General features: G+C 37.3%; 1 protein-coding gene across 17 annotated transcripts in view; it reads right to left on the minus strand.

Annotated features, from left to right (window-relative positions):
* Nucleotides 1-20,126, minus strand: part of CCDC141 (coiled-coil domain containing 141) — a 176,547-nt gene that overhangs the window by 127,574 nt on the left and 28,847 nt on the right. For 14 of the 17 annotated variants that reach the window (XM_070508186.1, XM_070508185.1, XM_070508184.1 and 11 more), the window contains one exon: nt 1,290-1,481. The exons of the other annotated variants lie outside the window; for them this stretch is intronic. In XM_070508186.1, the coding sequence (XP_070364287.1) occupies nt 1,290-1,481 (192 nt within the window). The remainder of the gene's footprint in view (nt 1-1,289; nt 1,482-20,126) is intronic. 17 annotated transcript variants of the gene reach the window in all.

Genomic DNA, 20,126 nt, shown 5'->3' on the forward strand with positions numbered 1-20,126 from the left:
GTTGAGTTAAGCTGACTTAGTATTTCCTTTGTTTTCATGTAATACATGGCAGTAATTTCTCATCATACAGAAAATCAGCTAGCATTAACGCTACTACTCAGTGAGAGACAAATATTGGGCCTGATGTCTGAAAAAAGATAATTTCCTGTGCTCAAACTAGCTGAATTTTAAGGGAAGTTGACACTCATATCCCACATATTAGGATGAAATGAATCAGATGTATCTATAAGTCGACCCCTGTAGATATATTTCACCCGGTTTATTTCTTTTCCAGAAAGAAAATTGTGCACGGAACTCTTTCCCAAGAGGATCTGTAAAATGAATTGTGAGCTGCACTTCAGTGTCCCTTGTAGAAAACAAACCTTGAAAGTTACAATAAGGTTTTTGCTCCTTCCTTTACTTTTAAACGAGTTCATGATGCATGAGATTGTCTACCTCAATTTTTGTGTTCTATTACTAATCTCCTCTCCTTCATTATTTTGGATTTAAGTCCTGAATTTTCAGTTTGGAAATGTCATGTTTTTCAAAGCTAGTGCTTTATCATAATGAAGCAGGGCTCTCACATCAAAATGAATGTACCGCCACTTGACAGAGAAGTTAAAAGCGAAATTTCCAATAACTGTCTTACACCAAATATAACACCTCTTTTGATAACGTTCTTTGAGTCTCACATTTTGAAATTGGGAACCTCAAAAAAATCACAGAATTCAAGAAAAAATCGTAGGGAGAAATGACCTTCTTAGGCCCAGAACTTTTTCCTTCCCTTATATTTTAATGAGTTCTAACTAAGGAATCTCAACCGTATGCCTTAGAAAGTACTCTCTAATGTTATGCTTACAAGTCAAACATTCTATGGAATATTCTGCAATTGCCTTTTCATAAGCAGCAGAAGAAATTCTATCCTCCAATTTTTAGTCAACAAGAATACTTTAGACCAACATTTCCTAATAATCCTATAATCAGGGATAATTGTTTAATTTTGTAACTGTATTACTATCTTCTAAAGAGGGAAATAAATCATAATGACTTATGGGTAAGAGTTCCCATTTTCACTTAATATTTTACTTAATTTTAATTAAGTGTACTTAGTTTTTGTTTGAAAGGCTACATTTAAAATACTAATAATTTTATTTTTTGACAATCAAAAATTAAATGTATTGTATATATCTTGGTTATTCTGCCATATTTTTTAACTGATTGCAATGACTATTTGTGGAAATAAAACATTTTCAGGAGTGCTAATCATTTGCTCTGATGTGGAGGAGGGAGAAATTTTTTTCAACACAAACCTCCAAGGCATTTTCAAAAAATTCAGAGGTCAACCTGAGGAGCTGCCTTCTTTTCTCAAGCATGGAGACCAGGGCTGCCCATGCTTCCCCCAGGGTGTTGGCCATGGCATCGTACACCTGACTCTGATCCTTGTTCTCTTCAGCTGTCTTGTCTGCTTCCTCCAAGAGGTCCCATACCTGATCTTCCAAAGCCTGAGTCCAGGAAAGAAAGGGCATAAGGCAGAATGTCACTCAGCGTGAGAACACAAGATCACATTTTAAACGTTTGGATATTTGAATTTTATGTGGTCTAGGAAGGTCTAGAAGACACTTTATAAACACAAAGTGCTATGTAGGCAGGCCAATCAAGCAGGCAAGAGGGTGCAGTGGAGATCGTGGTCAACTAGGGAGCAAGGCCAGGTGAAAGGCACACACGTTTAAACATTGTTCAGACACTGTAGAGATTTATTCCCAAGAATATAGAATATTATGCTGACCTCACATTTCAAACAAAATAAAACTAATTAGAACACATCCAGAGGGAGTGATCAAGAGAAAAATTGTGAGAAATGAACCCAGCAAAACTTACAGTTTATTCTAAATAATTGTTATGGTGGATATGCTCGTGAAGCTTGATGTAAATGTTAAGAATAAGTTCTTGAAAGAGAATATTCATAATGTAAAAATGAAGACATCTGTAACTAATGTTACAGATTGTCTGAACAGAATGCAGAAGATGAAGGGGAGCACGTGCTCAGGTAACTCTGTCAGTGGGGTTAGGACGAGGCTCCCACACATTCTGTTTCATTCTCGACGTTGGCACCAAAATAAACGCACAACTTTAAAAAATATAATAGACTAAAAATAATATGAATAAATTATAAAAATCACAGAAAAGGGGACTAAAATGTGATAAAGCCAAATACAAAAAGAAAACAAAAGAAAGAAGAGCACATTTATTAGGATACACACAAAAAACAAAACACGATGGTAGCAATACGATTGACTATCAGTTAAGACAAAAAAAGTGGATGAGTTAACTTCTTCAATTAAAAGACAAATATTATCAGATTAAGGTTTTTAAAAATTCAACTAATTTATGTTTGCCAGAGTCACCCCTAAACTAAAAGGATATGATTTTTGAAAATAAAGAGACGAGATATACCAGGCAAAGACATATACAAAGAAAGGAAGACTAGCAATATTAATCTCAGATGAATTCAAAATCAAAACAAAAATCATTCAGATTAAAAAATGGTATTTTATATTAATAAATAGTACAATACACAGTAAAGATAAGGTACTCACAAACCTTTACATTTGTACCACTGAAATATTTAAAGTAGATAAACCCAGTCAGATGACAACGCAATAAAAGTAAAAATAATGACAAAAGCCCAGAAAATAAAACAAATCTCTTAGAAAATTTAAGAAAACACTTTAAAGAATAATGCTTGAGGTCCAGCCTGTTGGCGTAGCAGTTAAGTTTGCGTGCTCCACTTTGGCAGCCTTGGGTTCGTGAGTTTGGATCCTGGGTGCAGACCTACACACCACTCATCAAGCTATGCTGTGGTAGCATCCCACAGACAAAATAGGAGAAGACTGGCATGGATGTTAGCTCAGGGACAATCTTCTTCAAGCAAAAAGAGGAAGATTGGCAACAGATGTTAGCCCAGGGCCAATCTTCCTTACACAAATAATAGTAATAATAATAATAATGTTTGGATTAAATAGAGAATTATAACTGCAATCACAGATTGCTTTTAAAAAAGATAAAAATGAGGCTACTATGTTTGAAAACAAGATAATCTTACAGCTGATTTTATGCTCAGATACAATTCATAGCATTAGACAATTTTGTTTTTAAAAAAGAGGAAAATTAATTAAACATTCAAGTCTAAATTATACAAAAAATAATAAAATTAAACAAAAATTAAAGATTAACTGATTAGATACAAAATGAGAAACTAACAAAATAGAAAATACATAAGAATTTATTTTTTAAAAAGTTGGTTCATTGAAAAGCCAAATGAAAGATAAAAATATCTGACAGATGTCAATGAAAATAACAAAATAGATACCTCCAATAGTTCATCCCTTTATAGAAACACCAAAAAAGCAAGTAAAACTGTCTTAACATTGCGAAAACTCTGGAAAATAATCAAAGGTTTATAGCAATCAAGAAAGCAAAGCAAGAAAAAGCCAACCTAAAAATGGTAGGAAAGAACTGTTTTCGCTTGCCCTTGTCCATCTGCTCCTGGTTCATCAGAAACCACCAGTGTGGATAAAAAATAAGACCCAACTATATATTGTCTACAAGAAACCCCCTTTAAATATAAAGGCATAGATAGATTAATATAAATGGATGGAGAAAGATGTATTATGCTAACCTAATATAAAGAGAACTGGAGTAGCTATATTAATTACAGACAGAGTATATTTCAGAGCAAGGAATATTATGAGGGATTAAGATGGGCATTCCATAATGATAAAGGGGTCAATCTCCAAGAAGACATAATAATCCTAAACATGTAAGCACCTAACAACTGAGCATCAAAATATGTGAGGCAAAAACTAATAGAACTGCAATAACAGACCAATCTACTATTATAGTTAGAGACTTCAACACTTCTCTATCAGTAATCGACATATGCAGCGGGCAGAAAATTATTAAGATATAATTGAACTGAACAGCACCATCAATCAACTGGATATAATTGACATGCATAGACTACTACATCCTGCAACAGCAGAATACACATTCTTCTCAAGCTTCATATATATATATATATGAAAAAAGATTTAAAATCAAACTCTGAGCTTCTACCCTAGGAAATGAGAGAAAGAAGAGTAAATTAAATATAAAGTAGGCAGAAGACACGAAGTAATAAAAATTAGAGGAGAAATCAATGAAATGAAAACAATAATCAATGAAATCAAAAACAGGTTCTAAGATCAATAAAATTGATAAACCTCTAGCCAAGCTAATCAAGAATAAAAGAGAGAAGAAACACATTACGAACATCAAAATTGAAAGAGGGACCATAGCTACTGATCACATGGATAATAAAAGGATAATAAAAGAATATTATAAACAACTCTATGGTTACAACTTTGATAACTTAGATGAAATTGACAAATTCCTTGAAAGACGTAATCTATCAAAACTCACAAAAGGAGGAATAGGTAACCTGAATAGGTCTATGTCTATCAAGTAAATTGAATCACTGATTAATAACCTCCCAAGCAAGAAAGCACTAGGGCGAGATGGTTTCACTGGTGAGTTTTACTAAACATTTAAAGAAGAAATGACACCAGAACTAATAAACAAATTCAGCCTAGTTTCAGCGTACAAAAACCACAACTATACAATATTTAGAAGAAAACATAGGAGTAAATCTTCATCACCTTAAATTTAGCAATAGTTTTTTAGATATGACACTAGAAGTATAAGCAACAAGAACAAAAAATGGAGAAATTGGACTTCATCAAAATTAAGAACTTTTGTCATCAAAGGACTTTGTTAAAGAAATGACACGAAAATGTATAGAATGGAAGAAAATATTTACAAATCATACATCTGATAAGGGTCTAGTATACAGAATATATAAAGAACTCTTCCAACTTAATAAAAAGGCAAACAACACAACTATAAAATAGGCAAAGGACTTCAAAAAACATTTCTCCAAAGAAGATATGCAAATGACAAACAAGTGCGTGAAAAGATGCTGAACATCATTAGTCATTAGAGAAACGCAAATCAAAACCACAATGAGATACCACTTCACACCCACTAGGATGGCTATATATGTTTTTAAAAATGGAAAATAACGAGTGCTGGCAAGAATGTAGAGAAATTGGAGTCCTCATACACTGCTGGTGGGAATGTAGAATGGTTCAGCTGCAGTAGAAAACATGTTGGCATTTCTTCATAGAATTACCACATGACCCAGCAATTACACCCCTAGGAATATATCCAAGGGAAGTAAAAATATATGTCCACATAAAAACATGTACATGAGTGTCATAGCAGCACTATTCACAACAGTCAAAAGGTAGAAACAGCCCGTGTCCATCAACTGATGGATGGATGAACAAAATGTGCTACATCTATACAACGGGATATTATTAGCCATAAAATGGGATGAAATACTGAAACATCCTACAACATGGGTGGACCTCTAAAACATTATGCTAAGTGAGAGAAGTCAGATACAAATGCACATAATGTATGATTCCACTTGTATGAAATATCCAGAATAAGTAAATCCACAGAGACAGAAAGCAGACTGGTGGTTGCCAGAGGCTGGGAAGAGGGCGAATAGGGAACGACTGCTTAATGGGTCCAGGGTCTTCTTTTTTTTTGTTTTTTTTTTTGTTTTTTATCTTTTTTTGGAGGAAGATTAGCCCTCAGCTAACTACTGCCAGTCCTCCTCTTTTTGCTGAGGAAGCCTGACTCTGAGCTAACATCCGTGCCCATCTTCCTCTAGTTTATACGTGGGACGCCTACCACAGCATGGCTGCCAAGCAGTGCCATGTCCGCACCCGGGATCCGAACCAGCGAACCCCGGGCCGCCGAGAAGCGGAACGTGCGAACTTAACCGCTGCCCCACCGGGTCAGCCCCTCCAGGGTCTTCTTTTGACGAGATGTGTTGGAAATGTTTTGGAACCAGACAGAGGTGGTGGTTGCACAGCACCTCTGAATTGTACACTTTTAAATGGTTAGTTTTATGTTATATGAATTTCACCTCAATAAGAAAAATTCTTAAAAACTTCTAATGCATTTAAAAAGGAGCAAAATGATATACAAATAACAAAATATATAAGATTGAGATTAAGAGGCTGTAAATGAATATAGCAAGTTTTGGGTTTTCTTTAAAAGAAATATTTCTGTTAATAAATTTTAAAACTGGGATAAAAATGGAAAATTCCTTAAAAATGTGTTAACAAAATTGTCCTAAGAAAATCTTATCATTATCTTCCTCATCATCACTATCATTACTACCCTCGTCACAGTGTATATTGGATAATTTCTCAAGAAAATATGTCCCCAAAGGTACCAATCCTGGAGAGTTTTCACTTTCTTAATTTTTTTATCTTGCTTCATTTTAAGACAAATATCAGCAACCTTCAGGAAACAGAAACAGACATATTACGCTGCTTAACCTACTTCAAACATTAAAAAAAGAATCATTCTAATTCATTTAAAAATACTAGCATGTTTCAGATATCAAAACTTAAGACAGTACCAAAAATTATAGTCCAATGTTATTTATGATTATATTATTCTAAATAAAATATAATCAGATTAAATACCACAGTATATTAAAGTATAATACACATACAACCATATGGATTTTCAAAACTCAGCAAGCTGTACACTTAAAAAAGAGTGAATTTTACTGTATGTAAATTCCATCTCAATAAAATCAACTTAAAAAAAATACCACCACCAAGTACGGTTTAGTCTCAAAGAGCAAGGTTGGTTTAATATTAGCAAATTAAGTTAGTAATTTAATACCTTAACAGATTTAAGAAAACTTACAGACACCGAAAAGATCTTGGGAAAAATTCATCATTCATTTCTGATTAAAATTTATCTCAAGAGAAAAAAAGGCTATTTTCTTAATGAAAAAGAACAGTTATTTGACAACAAGAGCAAGCATCTTCCTAACTGGTCAAAATTAGAATCTGTCAAGAATCCATTCCCCTCATTAAACATTGCTTTGGAATGGTCAGACCATGTGATAAGCTAAGAAAAAGGGTGATATGATTGCCTAGCTAGTGTTCCCAAGAAAATCAACTAAAAAATTAAATAACTAATTTTAAAGTTCAATAAGTAATCTAATTATAAGATAACTAAGAATCGGTAAGAATCTGTGAAGATTTTTTAGTAATTTAAAATCAGCTTTATTGAACTTATAGTTTGCTTGTAACAAAATGTACCCATTTCATGTATTGCTCACAGAATTTTGACTCATGTATACGTCTAAGGAACATCACCATGGTAAGATACAGAGAGAACAGTTCCATCACCCCGAAAGTTGACGTGTAGCCCTTCCCAGTCAACCCTGCCCACTTCATGCCACAGGGTGCCACCGATCTGCCCTCTGTCACCTTAGGTTCCAGTTGCCTTTTCTGGAGTTTCACAGAAATGATATTGCACAGTATGTAATCTTTTGTGTCTGGCTTCTTTCATTCAGGATGAGGTTTTTGAGATCCACCCATGCTCTTGCATGTATCCTTTTTATCATGGAGTAATATTCCACTGAAAAAATATATCACAATTTGTTTATCTAGATAAATGTTGACATTTGAGTGTTTCCAATTTTTGGCTACGATGTCTAAACGTGCACTGAGTTTTTCTTGATATTTACCTGGGTGTTTTCTAACGAGTTTTACTTTCTTATTTACACCTTCTTGTATACTTTGAATTTTTTTTTTGCTTGACGATGATTAGCCCTGAGCTTACATCTGTGCTAATCTTTCTCCACTTTATATGTGGGTCGCATGGCTGATGAATGGTGCAGGTCCATGCTTGGGATCTGAACCCATGAAGCCAGAACCGCTGAAGAGGAGTGCTCCAAACTTAACCACTATGCCACAGGGCTGGCCCCTGTTTTGAATTTTTTAATAATGAGAATATGTTATTTCTATCATTGGGGAAAATGTCCTGTTCATTTTTGCAATTACATAAAATAGAACCATTCTGAAAACAAAACCTGCCATTGCTATACCGGAACAGGGGACCTGAGTTATCTCCAATTAGAATTCTAGGACAGTTCTTTCCTTCCTTACACTTTCAAATTATATCCTAAGACATATTAAACCATTTATTTGTATTGTTATTCCCAATTGTTTGCTGTTTCTCCCTGTAAAAGGATTACAGTCTCCTGCCTCCTGGCATCAAACTTGTCCATGTGACTTTTTCAGACTAATGACAGGAGTTTTGTGTGCTACTCCTGAGCAGAAGTTTTAAGAACCAGTGAAAGACCCCATCATTTTTCTCTTCATAGAAGGGAATGCTCCTTCAGCCTGAATCCTATAATAAAGAAGACATGCAAAATGGAACTGCAATTGCCATGAAGCCAACATGAAATGTGAGGAAGAAGGAAAATCTGTCACTGTGAGCCACTGCCATTGGGGGTTGTTCATTACCCTCGCCTGGTCAGATAAATTCACAAATGTAAACTCATTTGTTGTGCAGTATATATCCAAGGTTCTCTCATGCTTAATAAAGTAGGAAAATAAAATTCATAATGCAACAAATCAAAAAATCTAGCCTGATAATTTCATAGCTAACTCAAGAAAGTCTCAGGCAGAGTGGGTGGAACACACCAATGAGCTCTTCAGAGACATCCACGAAACATGAGCAGCTCTGTTCTCTTTGGTGTTTAGGTTAAACCACACAAATGTTTGTCTAAATTGCCAGGAGAGTTAGAGCAATCATGCATAATTTCTTCTCTAGATATTCAAGAGCATAATATCTGGGCACTTCCTTCTCATGTGACACGTTTTAGATTATCTTGAAGGCTGGTTAATTTTGTATATGTGTGTGTCTTCATTTTATGCTTTTTGTCGTTGCAATGAAACACCTTGGCCTTGATTTCTACTTATAATGGGTGTTATCTCAAGAATATATAAGGAGAAGAAAACTATTATACTAGGAGTTTTAAATTCTAAGACGTCTCATTCATATGACAAAGACCGTAACAAGAATTGAAAGCAGGAAACGTGATAATTCCACAGCAGAGATGCAGGGCAGATCAGAAATATCAGGCAGTGGATTTATTCTAGAGCAAAGCAAGTGAACACAACTTTCAGTGATATTTCTCGGGTTTGACATGAAGGTGATAAGAGAAGTCTGAAAGTTGGCTATTTCTATACCTAATAGGGTCGTCTGCAGAAGTGTTTTCAGTCTTGTTAAACACATAAATAGTTCCTCTTAACACTACTCTTTTCCCACTGAAGTGAGACTTTACAAATCAGCAAAGCAGAGGTTTTGGGGATAAGCCGCTTGAAGGACTACCAATATTTCCTTAGGACTCTCCCATGACCTCCGGTGTGAACCCCAAAAATGTTCTACTCACTGCAATCCCAAGGCCAGAACATTCTCGCAGAACCCTCCGGGTTTAATTTGGTACAAGCTGCACTTGGGACTTTCTCCAAGAAAGCCAACAGACATTTTTCTTTGAGGATTGGCAGAAAACTATCTGCTGCACATTCTCTTGGAATGTAGGTCACTCTTGGGGTGCTGGGATCAGAGGCCACGTACGGTTCCAAGCTACCCAGGGCCTATCAAACACCGCCTGAAATACTGAAGGAGAGAGGGGCTCAAAGAGAGTGAACCAGGCAGGATTCAGGGAACAGGGAGATTTCTCAGCCAACCCAAAATCTCAGGATAATGATTAGTTGAAGTATATTTCTGTGAGACTCCTAAAATGGAGCATGGTCTGAACCCAAAGCCAAAATTCGCCATCCGGGTGTTTGATGAATAGCCTGTATACTTCTGCCTCAGCCTTGGTAAAGGTGTCAGGAAGGCTGCCTGGTTCTTTTAGTGCTCTCTACCTTTCTATGGTTGCCCATGTACCACGTCACCCTGCTGGCCAGGCCTTCCCTTCTGGATCTGGTGTTTACTCATATGCTGCCAACACTCAGGAAGTATTGTTCTACTTTAATGCCCATTGCTAGGCCGCCATGGAAACCACCTCTTTCTTCTCCCTTCTCCTCAAGGAGCAGAGTATATCAGTTAGGGAGCCTGAAACACAAATGCAAATAATGGACTAATGGAGAGGGCTAATGTACTATGCATGCTAATAGTAATGATTTCAAGTCTGTAAAAGAGACACAGGAGCCCTAAGTTCTATCTTAGTCGTATTTATAGCTCCAGCACCTATCAGCAGTTCTCAACTAGAAGCGCCCCAAAGGAATGTCTGGAAACATGTGGAGGCATTTTTAGTTGTCACAGCATGCTTGTGTGATGGGGAGGGATTTGATGAAGGATTGTCTCACCAAACAGAAACCCTACTGAGAAACACTGAGGGCCCTACACATAGTAGGGCTCAGTAAGTGTTTGTGGTAGACCGTGTGGGAGAGGGCTAACAGGTTTCTTTCACTTTATCTTGAAAATCATTTCCAAAGCTGTTGGAGGAGAGTTGAGAGGCCAGTTGTTCCACTCTGACATCAGCTTTAGGAAGCCTCCGTTAACAAAACTGCAACACAGCAGCCATTCAAGAGCAGCAGCGCTCCATTACTTTGGGAGCAAATTCTTTCATGGTTATCAGAAAAAGTTTCCTTACACCAGACCAAAATTTGCCTCCCCTTTCCCCAGACTGACACACCTCCCAGCTTTCCAATTGTGAAAAACCCTGATGACACCCTGTAAGTCTTTCTCCCTCGCTTCTTATTTAGCCCTGAAGAGTTCCTTTCAAAAGATCACAGGATTTATGTACAATGGAAATTAAAGCCAGGCAACCTTGATGATACAGTTTTGAACACTTGACGTGATCCCGGTGCTGCTCCCACCTTCACCCCGTCTCCTCAAAATGCCTCTCAGCTGCTGTTGGCTATAGATGCCTTGCTATCTACATGGCGAGAAGCAGCTCTTCCAAGTTGAAGACTATCAAAAACTATGAAGTAAAAAAGATAATTAATATCTGAGAACACACCTAAAAGGGAAGAAACCTCATTTTGGCATGTCTTACTTTTCAATACAGTAATAATATTGCAATATAAATAATATTTATATGGTGATTTGCAGTTAAAAAATATATTCTACCTAAAGTACTTGCAACATCCTCGATCAACAGGGATCTGTAGAAAGTATTTCACTCAAACGGGAAGGGTTGTCTTTATCTTCCATTAAAGCTAAAACTAACCTGCCACTTGTTCAAATACAGTGCAGTAATATTCTCAATGATTCTTATGGTTCAGAGAAGATAATACCTAATGGAACCCGAAGTTATTCAAGAATGGATTCACTGATCCATCCTCTCACTCATTCAGCAGGAAGTTTTCAAGCATCTCTTAATCAAATGGTACACATTGTGGCAATGGGCATGAAAGATTGGGGAGAGGGGCATCTAGTTGTTATTGTCTTATTTTCCTTTCTTCGATGCTTCAGCTTTTTCTTAATACCCATCCACTTTCTCAACTCACTCCTGAATGGCTTCCCTCTCCACCGTCCTACTGGAATATTCTTATATAGGTTTACAATGACCTCACATTTGTCAGTGCCAACAATCCTTATTTAATCACTTCTTTGTAATTAATACTCTTGCACTCTCCTTTAAATTTTTTTTTATTCCATTGACTTCTAGTGCACTCTGATTTTCCTTCTGTGCTTTGGTTCTCTTTTACAGGTTTCACTTTCTCTGCCTATTTTTAAATGTCTAGGTGTTTCAGGAAATCAAGGTCTTTTCTCTTTTCTTCTCACTCAACAAGTACATTTCAAGATTGGGGCTAGAGAGATTATATCGAAATCATTTGTGTGACTTTTTCAAACTATCCTCAACTACTTCCGGAAACTTTGATGTGGTCTTGCGGGCAGAGGGCAAATGACCCCAAAGTTTGAATGGACTATGACAATGAGCCACTGGTAATGGTTAGATTGTGTCTCCATATAATCCCAGGTGGGGGCGAAGGAGAAAGAGTAAGAATCATTGTTCAACACCTCTTTCCAAGAGAATGCACAAGCTCTTATAACTACAACCACTGTCTATATAATTTATTCCTCCTGACTTTTTAACTGTAGTGAAAATCTTCACCCAACCATCCAACAACTGCCTCAAACTCAAAACATCTGAAACTGATCATGCCACCATCTCCAGCAAATCCTCCACTCACCTGGCTTCAGGAGCAGAGACATGGACGGCCCTTCACCCTTCTCTCCCCCACATCTCCTTCAGCTGTAAGATCTAATCAGTCACAAAGGCCTGTGGAGTCAATTTCCTACATATCATTCAAATCTTCTCCTTCTGTTTCCACTCCCTTACCTCAGTTTAGTTTCTCATCACTTCTCACCTGAATTCCTACAACAACCTCTCAACTTGTCCTCCTGTCTCCGGGCTCACCCTTACCCAATCCATTCTCTGCCCTGTTGCCATGTAGATCTTTCTAGATCAGAAATGTGATCATCACATCACTCAGAAACTCATTAATCTTTAAATGGCTTCCAATTGATTTTTTTTTTTTTGAGGAAGATTAGCCCTGAGCTAACATCTGCTGCCAACCCTCCTCTTTTTGCTGAGGAAGACTGGCCCTGAGCTAGCATCTGTGCCCATCTTCCTCCACTTTATACTTGGGACACCTACCACAGCATAGTTTGCCAAGTGGTGCCACGTCTGCACCCGGAATCCGAACCGGCAAACCCGGGCCACCGAAGCGGAATGTGCACACTTAACCACTGTAACACCAGGCTGGCCCTGTGAATTATTTTTTACTTTTCTGATCCTGAAAATAATGTAATGTTGTATTAAAAACGGAGAAAACACAAAAAAATCATAAAAAATAAAAATTACCTATAATCTCATTGCCCAGAGATAACCACTATTAATATTCATATGGTTTTACAAATACACACACACACACATAATTCAAATCATATGGTGTAGACCAGGCATCAGCAAACTACAGCCCACAGTCCAAACCCAGCCTGCCATCTGTTTTTATATGCTCTACAAGCTAAGAATGGGTTTTATATTTTTAAATGGTTGAAAACAAAATTTTTAAAAATACTATTTCATGACACATGAAAATTATACGACATTGAAACTTCAATGTCCATAAATAAATTTTTATTGGAACTCAAACATGCCCAGTTATTTATATATTGTCTATGGCTGCTTTCATACTACAACAGCAGAGTTTGAACAGATGCAGCTCACAAAGTCATATGACCCACAAAGCCTGAAATATTTACCATCTGACCCTTCACTAGAAAAAGTTTGCTGACGTCTGGTTTAGAGAGCTATGTGTTGTTTTTCCGCTTAACATTATGAATCCTTTCTTTTTCAATATTTTGTAGAAATATTATTTTTAGTGCCTGTCTAATGTCCCATTAGTGAGATGCCATAATTTAAGTATTCCTCTATTATTAAATATTAAACCTGGTTTCCATTTTTAACTATTGTAAGTAATATTGGGCTGAGTCAGTTCCAACATCCTCATTTCCTTTGACTTCTTGATTCTTTTATATAAACCTTTGTCAATCTCTCTTATTTCCATAAAATAAATTTTGAAGAGTGGAATGATTGGGTCAAGGGTTCTCCCACATTTTCACGGCTCTTGATGCGATTGCTAAATTGTTCTCTGGAAGGTTCGTACCAGTTGACTAGCACTGTCACAATGTATTAAAATTGTCTTTTTACTTATCTGACCTCCCCAATTATCCTTTAAGACCGGAACTTTTTAAATCCCCAGTGCGTAACTGAGTGTGAGGCTCATGGGAAGTACAAAATAGATGTATGAGGAATGAGTAGCCAGGCCTGAGTGATGGCTCACTTGTCCAGGCCTATTTCCAGCACTGTAGAGCAGTGTTTCTCAATCTTGAGAACTCAGGAACTCAGAAAACACATTTGTGGACTCCCAGTTTGAGAAACCACCAAAGTAAGTCAAATTGCCATTCCATTGGCACCAATAAAACAAGAAACACAAACTCAAGTGTAAGCACTGAAATTTGGCAACTTATATTAAGTACGTTACGATAATCATCAAAAAACTGAAATTATTTTAGATGTATTTCTGAGAATACATCTCTGAACACCTAGGGAGCTGGGGAGCACCGTTTGAGAAACAATGCCATAGAGGAAGAGGAGGGATGACCAACAAGAAACCGCTTCCGCCTTTCCAGCTGTGATTGCATCATTTGTGAAAGGTGAGAAGAGGGGAGCAGCTTGAGGTGGAAGAAATCACAGGGTTGTACTGAAAAGGTCAGAGGAGGAAGTGTAAAGAGGGGAGAGATGTGCTGGATAGCAAAACACCTGGAAATGTGGAAACCTCAGAAACAAAGGCAGAAAACAGCTGGATTAACAATCAGGAAGATGCACGTCATTCCAGACTTTCATGCAAGGAGGTTGAGACCAGAAAGAACAGTGTAATGGATGAGGTGAAGCTCCCAGGAAGCATCGCAAACACATCAAAATGATACATCTCACAAACAGGCAGAGTATTGATATTCTTCTTGTGGAAACACGACTGCTGTGAAGTATATGCTGCCAGGAGACATAAGCGAACACTTGAGCAATTACTCAGATAACATGATTGATACAGTCAGCCAATCTGGAAAACGGGATAAAGATCTTTTTTGCTCAATGCTTGTTTCTGGATTAAATTACCCTCATATTTTTCACCTGTCTATATTAACATTTCTTGATGAAATTTAAAAATTTTTTTTCACAAAGAGGAAACAAAGTTTGCTCATGAAGAAAATTTTGAGGTAATGTCCTAGCTTTCACACATAAAGTTGATATTTTCTGACCAACAAAAAATCGTGCGTATTGAGGTGTTTTTCCAACGGTGAAGATGAATTTGCCTCCAGTGGCCACATTACAAAATAACAATAATGTTTTCTTGGTGATGCATGGTATGCAGTATAATGTAGTGATTTCGACACAGAATCTGGGGTTCACACTGTGGATCCACTTAGTAGCTCTGCACATTGGACAAGATACTTTTTCTCATTAAGTCTCAGCCTATTATAAAATGGGAACCATAATAATAACTACTTTATAAGGTTTTGTGAAGATTAAATGAAATTGTCCATGGAAGCTCTTAGTACAGCACTTGGTAGATAGTAAGCATTCAATAAATTTTAGCTATTATTTTAATTGTCTATGTGTACCTTCTTACTAGTATTGCTGTTATGTATTTATAAAACCACTGCATAGAGAACACATTGAGGTCCTTGTAGGAATAAAGTAATTGACTCCATACCCATAAGAAGAAACAGCTATTTCTGATTTGAAGTGGCTATACGACACGCCAATCACTAGAACCTGTGATAATAATTTCAGAATTGATAAAAGTTCGAAACACAAGATACTTTAATCTGAGTCCAAATAACAGTGACTCAATATCAAGGAATATATATGTTAAAATATATTTTTAAAAGAATCGTTCTTTCAGAAAAATTCTCAATGGCTTATTTTGTCCTTAAATTTTGCACAAATTTCCTACGGTGAAACGATTATTTTTTCATGTGTAAAAATAATTAATTGTATCACATAAGCTGATGAGATGGATAGTACAAACATTCACTATTTAAAATTGAATGTAGAAATGTAGCAAACTTGACAAAAGTCTGTGTTGTGTAAAGTTCAAGTCTTAGCATTTTGGGCTTCATGGTAAATCCTACTGTCTGATCAAATTGGATCCAGTCGTTTTAGAAGTCCATGTTTAAGTAAGAATGGAATGTTGCATTGTGGGATTTGTAGTTCCCTTGGGCTGAGGACTGTACTAATGATTAGGAAGACATCAACATATTCCTTTGGATGCATCTCTGGGGCATCCCTCACTAAAACAAACTGAATATATGCAAAAGCAAACATGTTCTGTCATTGTTGCAACCAGATTGCCAATGCTCATCATAAAATGTATTTTAAAGATTTTATTTTTTCCTTTTTCTCCCCAAAGCCCCCCCGGTACACAGTTGTATATTCTTTGTTGTGGGTCCTTCTAGTTGTGGTATGTGGGACACCGCCTCAGCGTGGTTTGATGAGCAGCGTCATGTCCGCGCCCAGGATTCGAACCAACGAAACACTGGGCCGCCTGCAGCGGAGCGCGCGAACTTAACCACTCGGCCACGGGGCCAGCCCCCATAAAATGTATTTTAAATCAATGTTTCTGCTCATCTTCTGCTATTTCTTCTAATGCTAATAATTATCCTAATAAGTTTGTTTCAAAACTCATCACACGATGCATACTAATGCTCAATTTTTAAGAATAATAGTCTTTGCTGATAGGTAGTTTGTGTGTTAGTCTATAAATATAACAGTCTTTGAATCAACAAATATTTTCGTTTACTCTCACTCTGATTCTAATTCTCCTGCCAAGCATTTCTGTTGTTAACCACTACTTTTTAGGGTCAGGAAAAAGATGTTATCTGAATTTTCTATTCTAAAGATAAGATCTGAATATTGATTTCCTGGAGTTTTTTTTTAAAACCACACCTCCTTCTCTCTATCAGGTAATCTAAAATACCTCCTAAGCAAAGAAGAGCATAAAATTTAGTTTTAAAACCACAAAAGATGTTTTGGCTTCTTGAGAGTCTTTAACTTACCAAACTGAGCAAGGTTCAGAGAAGATTTTAGGGGTTCCATTAAAGCCAAGAATAGAACAAGAGCAAGTTAATCCCAAAAAGGGACGTATTTAGACATTCCCTATGTATGTGATTTATCTATGGAAAAAATAATGACCAAAAAAGTAATATTGCTATGAACAAATGTATTGGACTCTAAAGAACCTTTGTTACTAGAGATAACAAGTAATACCACAAGAGGTATGGCATGTCTGCCTCCCACCCCTACCCTTGCTGCAATACTGTGTGTGTTTCTTAATAGAAGCCACCTTTCTTGGACGTTTTGTAATTTCCTATCTTCCAGATGAAACAGATTTCATTTGCCTCTTCTCTATAGTCCTGGCTGAAAATACACCTCCTCCAGCCACAAGGAAGCCACCCGTGCTATTGGCCCAGGTATCAACTACCTGGTACAGCCATGACTGCAGCCTTCCTCTCAGGCAGCTCCAAGGCCACCCTTAAGGGGCCTATACATGAAATAATGCCCCATGGCCTCCTCTTCTGTCTCCCCTCAATCAATCCCGTGTCCAGAATTCTCCCCAAATTTCCCTGAACAAAGGCCAGCTTGTTCATTTGAGTTTCTCTGTCAGGCAATATTACTTGAGCTATCACTTAATAATTTATCTGCATCTTACACTGCATAGGGGGTGGGAGGGAGAGAAAAAGAAATTAAACAAACAACGTGAATGCTCCTTCGTGCAATGTTATCAGCTTCTAATTACCTTATAAGATGCTAGTATATGGTAAACAAACCTCCTGAGAGGAAACGAGTGGAGGTTTTCAGATGAAAGTGTTCAAATAGCAGTTCAGTGACCGAGCTGAGGACATGGTAGGGGGTGTCCACATCCATCTAAGAGATTAACTAGAGGACTGCTAAGGTCCCATCAAATTCCACGGGTCTGTGATACAATAATTAATTAATGTGCTCAACATTTATTGAGTACCTACCACTTGCAAGGTACAAGGAGTAGCTGAAATCTAGAAACTTTGTATGTGAAATGCTTAACTTTTTTTTCTACCACATTTCATCCAAGGGTGTAAAATTAGATTTGGGGTTGGCGAGAGACTTATAATATCTAAAACCTTATTGAAATACAAAAATAAAACCATTGTTTATACTGTTGAAGAAATACATTTTTTTCTCACTTGATAGGGCATAATTTGTTTTCGCCATTGAAGACTATAATTTTTCTTCCTTTTCTAGACATATAAACGCTAATGGGAAAATCAAGGCAGTGTGGCAGGCTAGTTGCCTTTCTTCTTTTTTCTTTTTGCCAATAGAATAGCCTTTTCTTCTCTGTCACTAGAACTTCTCTTTCACATGAGAAAACCATGACATGTGACTTTGGGAAGAGGCAACCCTGCTCCCTCACCCATCGACAAGGGAAGATAACGACATCGGGCTAGTAAGTGTTACCCAGCCTAGTTATGGATTGGTCGGCTGGTTCAAGGATGAAAATGTGTTTGATTCAGGGATGAAAGATGATCCCAGCCTGGAAAATCTGATTCCTTCAGAGTCTTTTCTGTGGAGCTATCTGGAAGGACTTTTAACCAGAGTTTCTAAGTTGGTAGGACATGAGCCTGATGTAGCTGACTGGCCATCTTACAGCCTTGTGTAGCTTGCCCAAGAGATGAAGAGACAAAGCCCAGACAGCTTTATTGTGCTTCTGGATCCAGCCATGCCTGACTCTCCTATTTACACAAATAAACATATTCAGAGATTTAGTGCACATTTTTCACGGCTTCTCCAAACTGAACTTACTTAATGAATATATGAAACAAATTAAAATCTTAACCTCTGTTTTTGAATTGAGGGTTAGCAAAAGAACTGCATGGGATAAGCATCATTATTTAGCTACTTTAAAATGCATGTCACTCGGGAATATTGTTTCTGAACAGAGTGAAGTGTCAGTCCCTGAAAATCAGTTCTTTTCCCAACACCTGCTCTCTGACTGCCTGTTCAGCTCCTCCCCATATCCATGACGTCTAAATAAGACTGTTTTACTTTAAGTAGTTGAGGGTCAGAAATAAAAGACTTAAAAAATTTTTTTAATGTCTAACGGGAATCTTGGTTTTGACATCCATAATGAAATGTTAACTAATGATTATGCAGTCATTTTATCTCTTCTTTTGCCAAGCAAGAAGATGAAATGCTTCATAACATTTATATCAAAACACTTTTGAAATAAACATCGGAGGATAACCGTCAAGTTTAGTTTTAAATGATTTTCCTGTCTCCGTTATTTAATACCTGTCTGGATTAACTCCCATTATTACCTGTCATCACTTAGACTATCTGTCACAATCACAGTGATGATCGTTGATTCAGAAGGAGTATTAGGGAATACATTTTCTTGGTTTAGCCCACAGAATCTCATTGTGGCCGTGTTCACAAGGTGACTGATGTCACCTTTATAGTCTCTTATCTTCTTTACAGCAGATATTTTATCAAAATAGCTGAGTCTTGATTTTTAAAAAAATTAACAGAATTGCTGAAAAGTCTGAGTAAATATCTGGGCTTTAAGGTACCTATATCATTTATTTTAATAAATTAGTATTTTTAGAGTGTTTGAGCCAAATGAAGATACACAACCACATGGCTAGTCATCTTCTTTGCTAACTTTAGGGTTAAGCAATGTCCGTTCATCAGTCTGACATTTGTGGGGCCCTACCTTGTGTCTGACTTTGCGATACTTTCCAAGGATGCAGAGACATATGACATGCGGCTTGAATGATGCGGGCTGATGAGATAAATGTGCTCGTCTCATGGCATTTGGTAGAGTGGTCCTAGGCACTGACCAGTTCTGAGCCCTTTGCAAAGACCTCTGCAGCTGAATCCTCCCTATCTTCCCTCTACAGCACAGTGCTCCCAAACCTCAGGCAGTGAACTGGCCCCGCCAGTGCCACCTGGGGGAGGTTTTGGAAAAATGCAGATGCCCAGGTCCCACTTCAGAGGATTCGGACTCAACAGATTTGGAGTAAAATAACTGGAAATCTCTATTTTTTTAAAAAAAAACTCCTCACTTGATTCTGATGCACTACCGTGTTTTAGAAGCACCTTTTCACACATCCATTCTTTTGGGTAAGGAAAACAGGACATCTATACATGGGTGAGTGTTAGGGCTTTTAAAAGCCCACCAATTCCCAAAACATTTCTATCTCTAGGCTTACCAGGGTGCCTGCATATTTGTCCTTTACCTCGTGGAAAACAGGGTGAATTCAGACCGTGGTAGGAGGGTTGGGTCGGCATCATGGTGGAGGGGCAGCACTAGAGTAGGTTGGACTTTATAAGTTGCTGGGACCCCCTGTTTATAAAGTGAAGAAGGTGCTAGAAATGGTGAAGTTGGGGTGCACTGGCCCCCAGGCAAATCGCGGGTACAAAATATATTCCCTATGTCAGGCCTCATGCTGTGAGAATTTTTAATTTTTTTTTAGTGGGGGCTGGGAGAGATTTTACACACACATAAAAATGTGTCAGTCTATTCACTTGGAATTTCAGTTTTCACACAGCAGAAATACTTATAAGTTATAATTATCAAACTTTTATTTGTAGCCAGATATTT

The sequence above is a fragment of the Equus asinus genome, chromosome 4, assembly GCF_041296235.1.
Source record: "Equus asinus isolate D_3611 breed Donkey chromosome 4, EquAss-T2T_v2, whole genome shotgun sequence".
NCBI classification, from domain to species: Eukaryota; Metazoa; Chordata; class Mammalia; order Perissodactyla; family Equidae; genus Equus; species Equus asinus.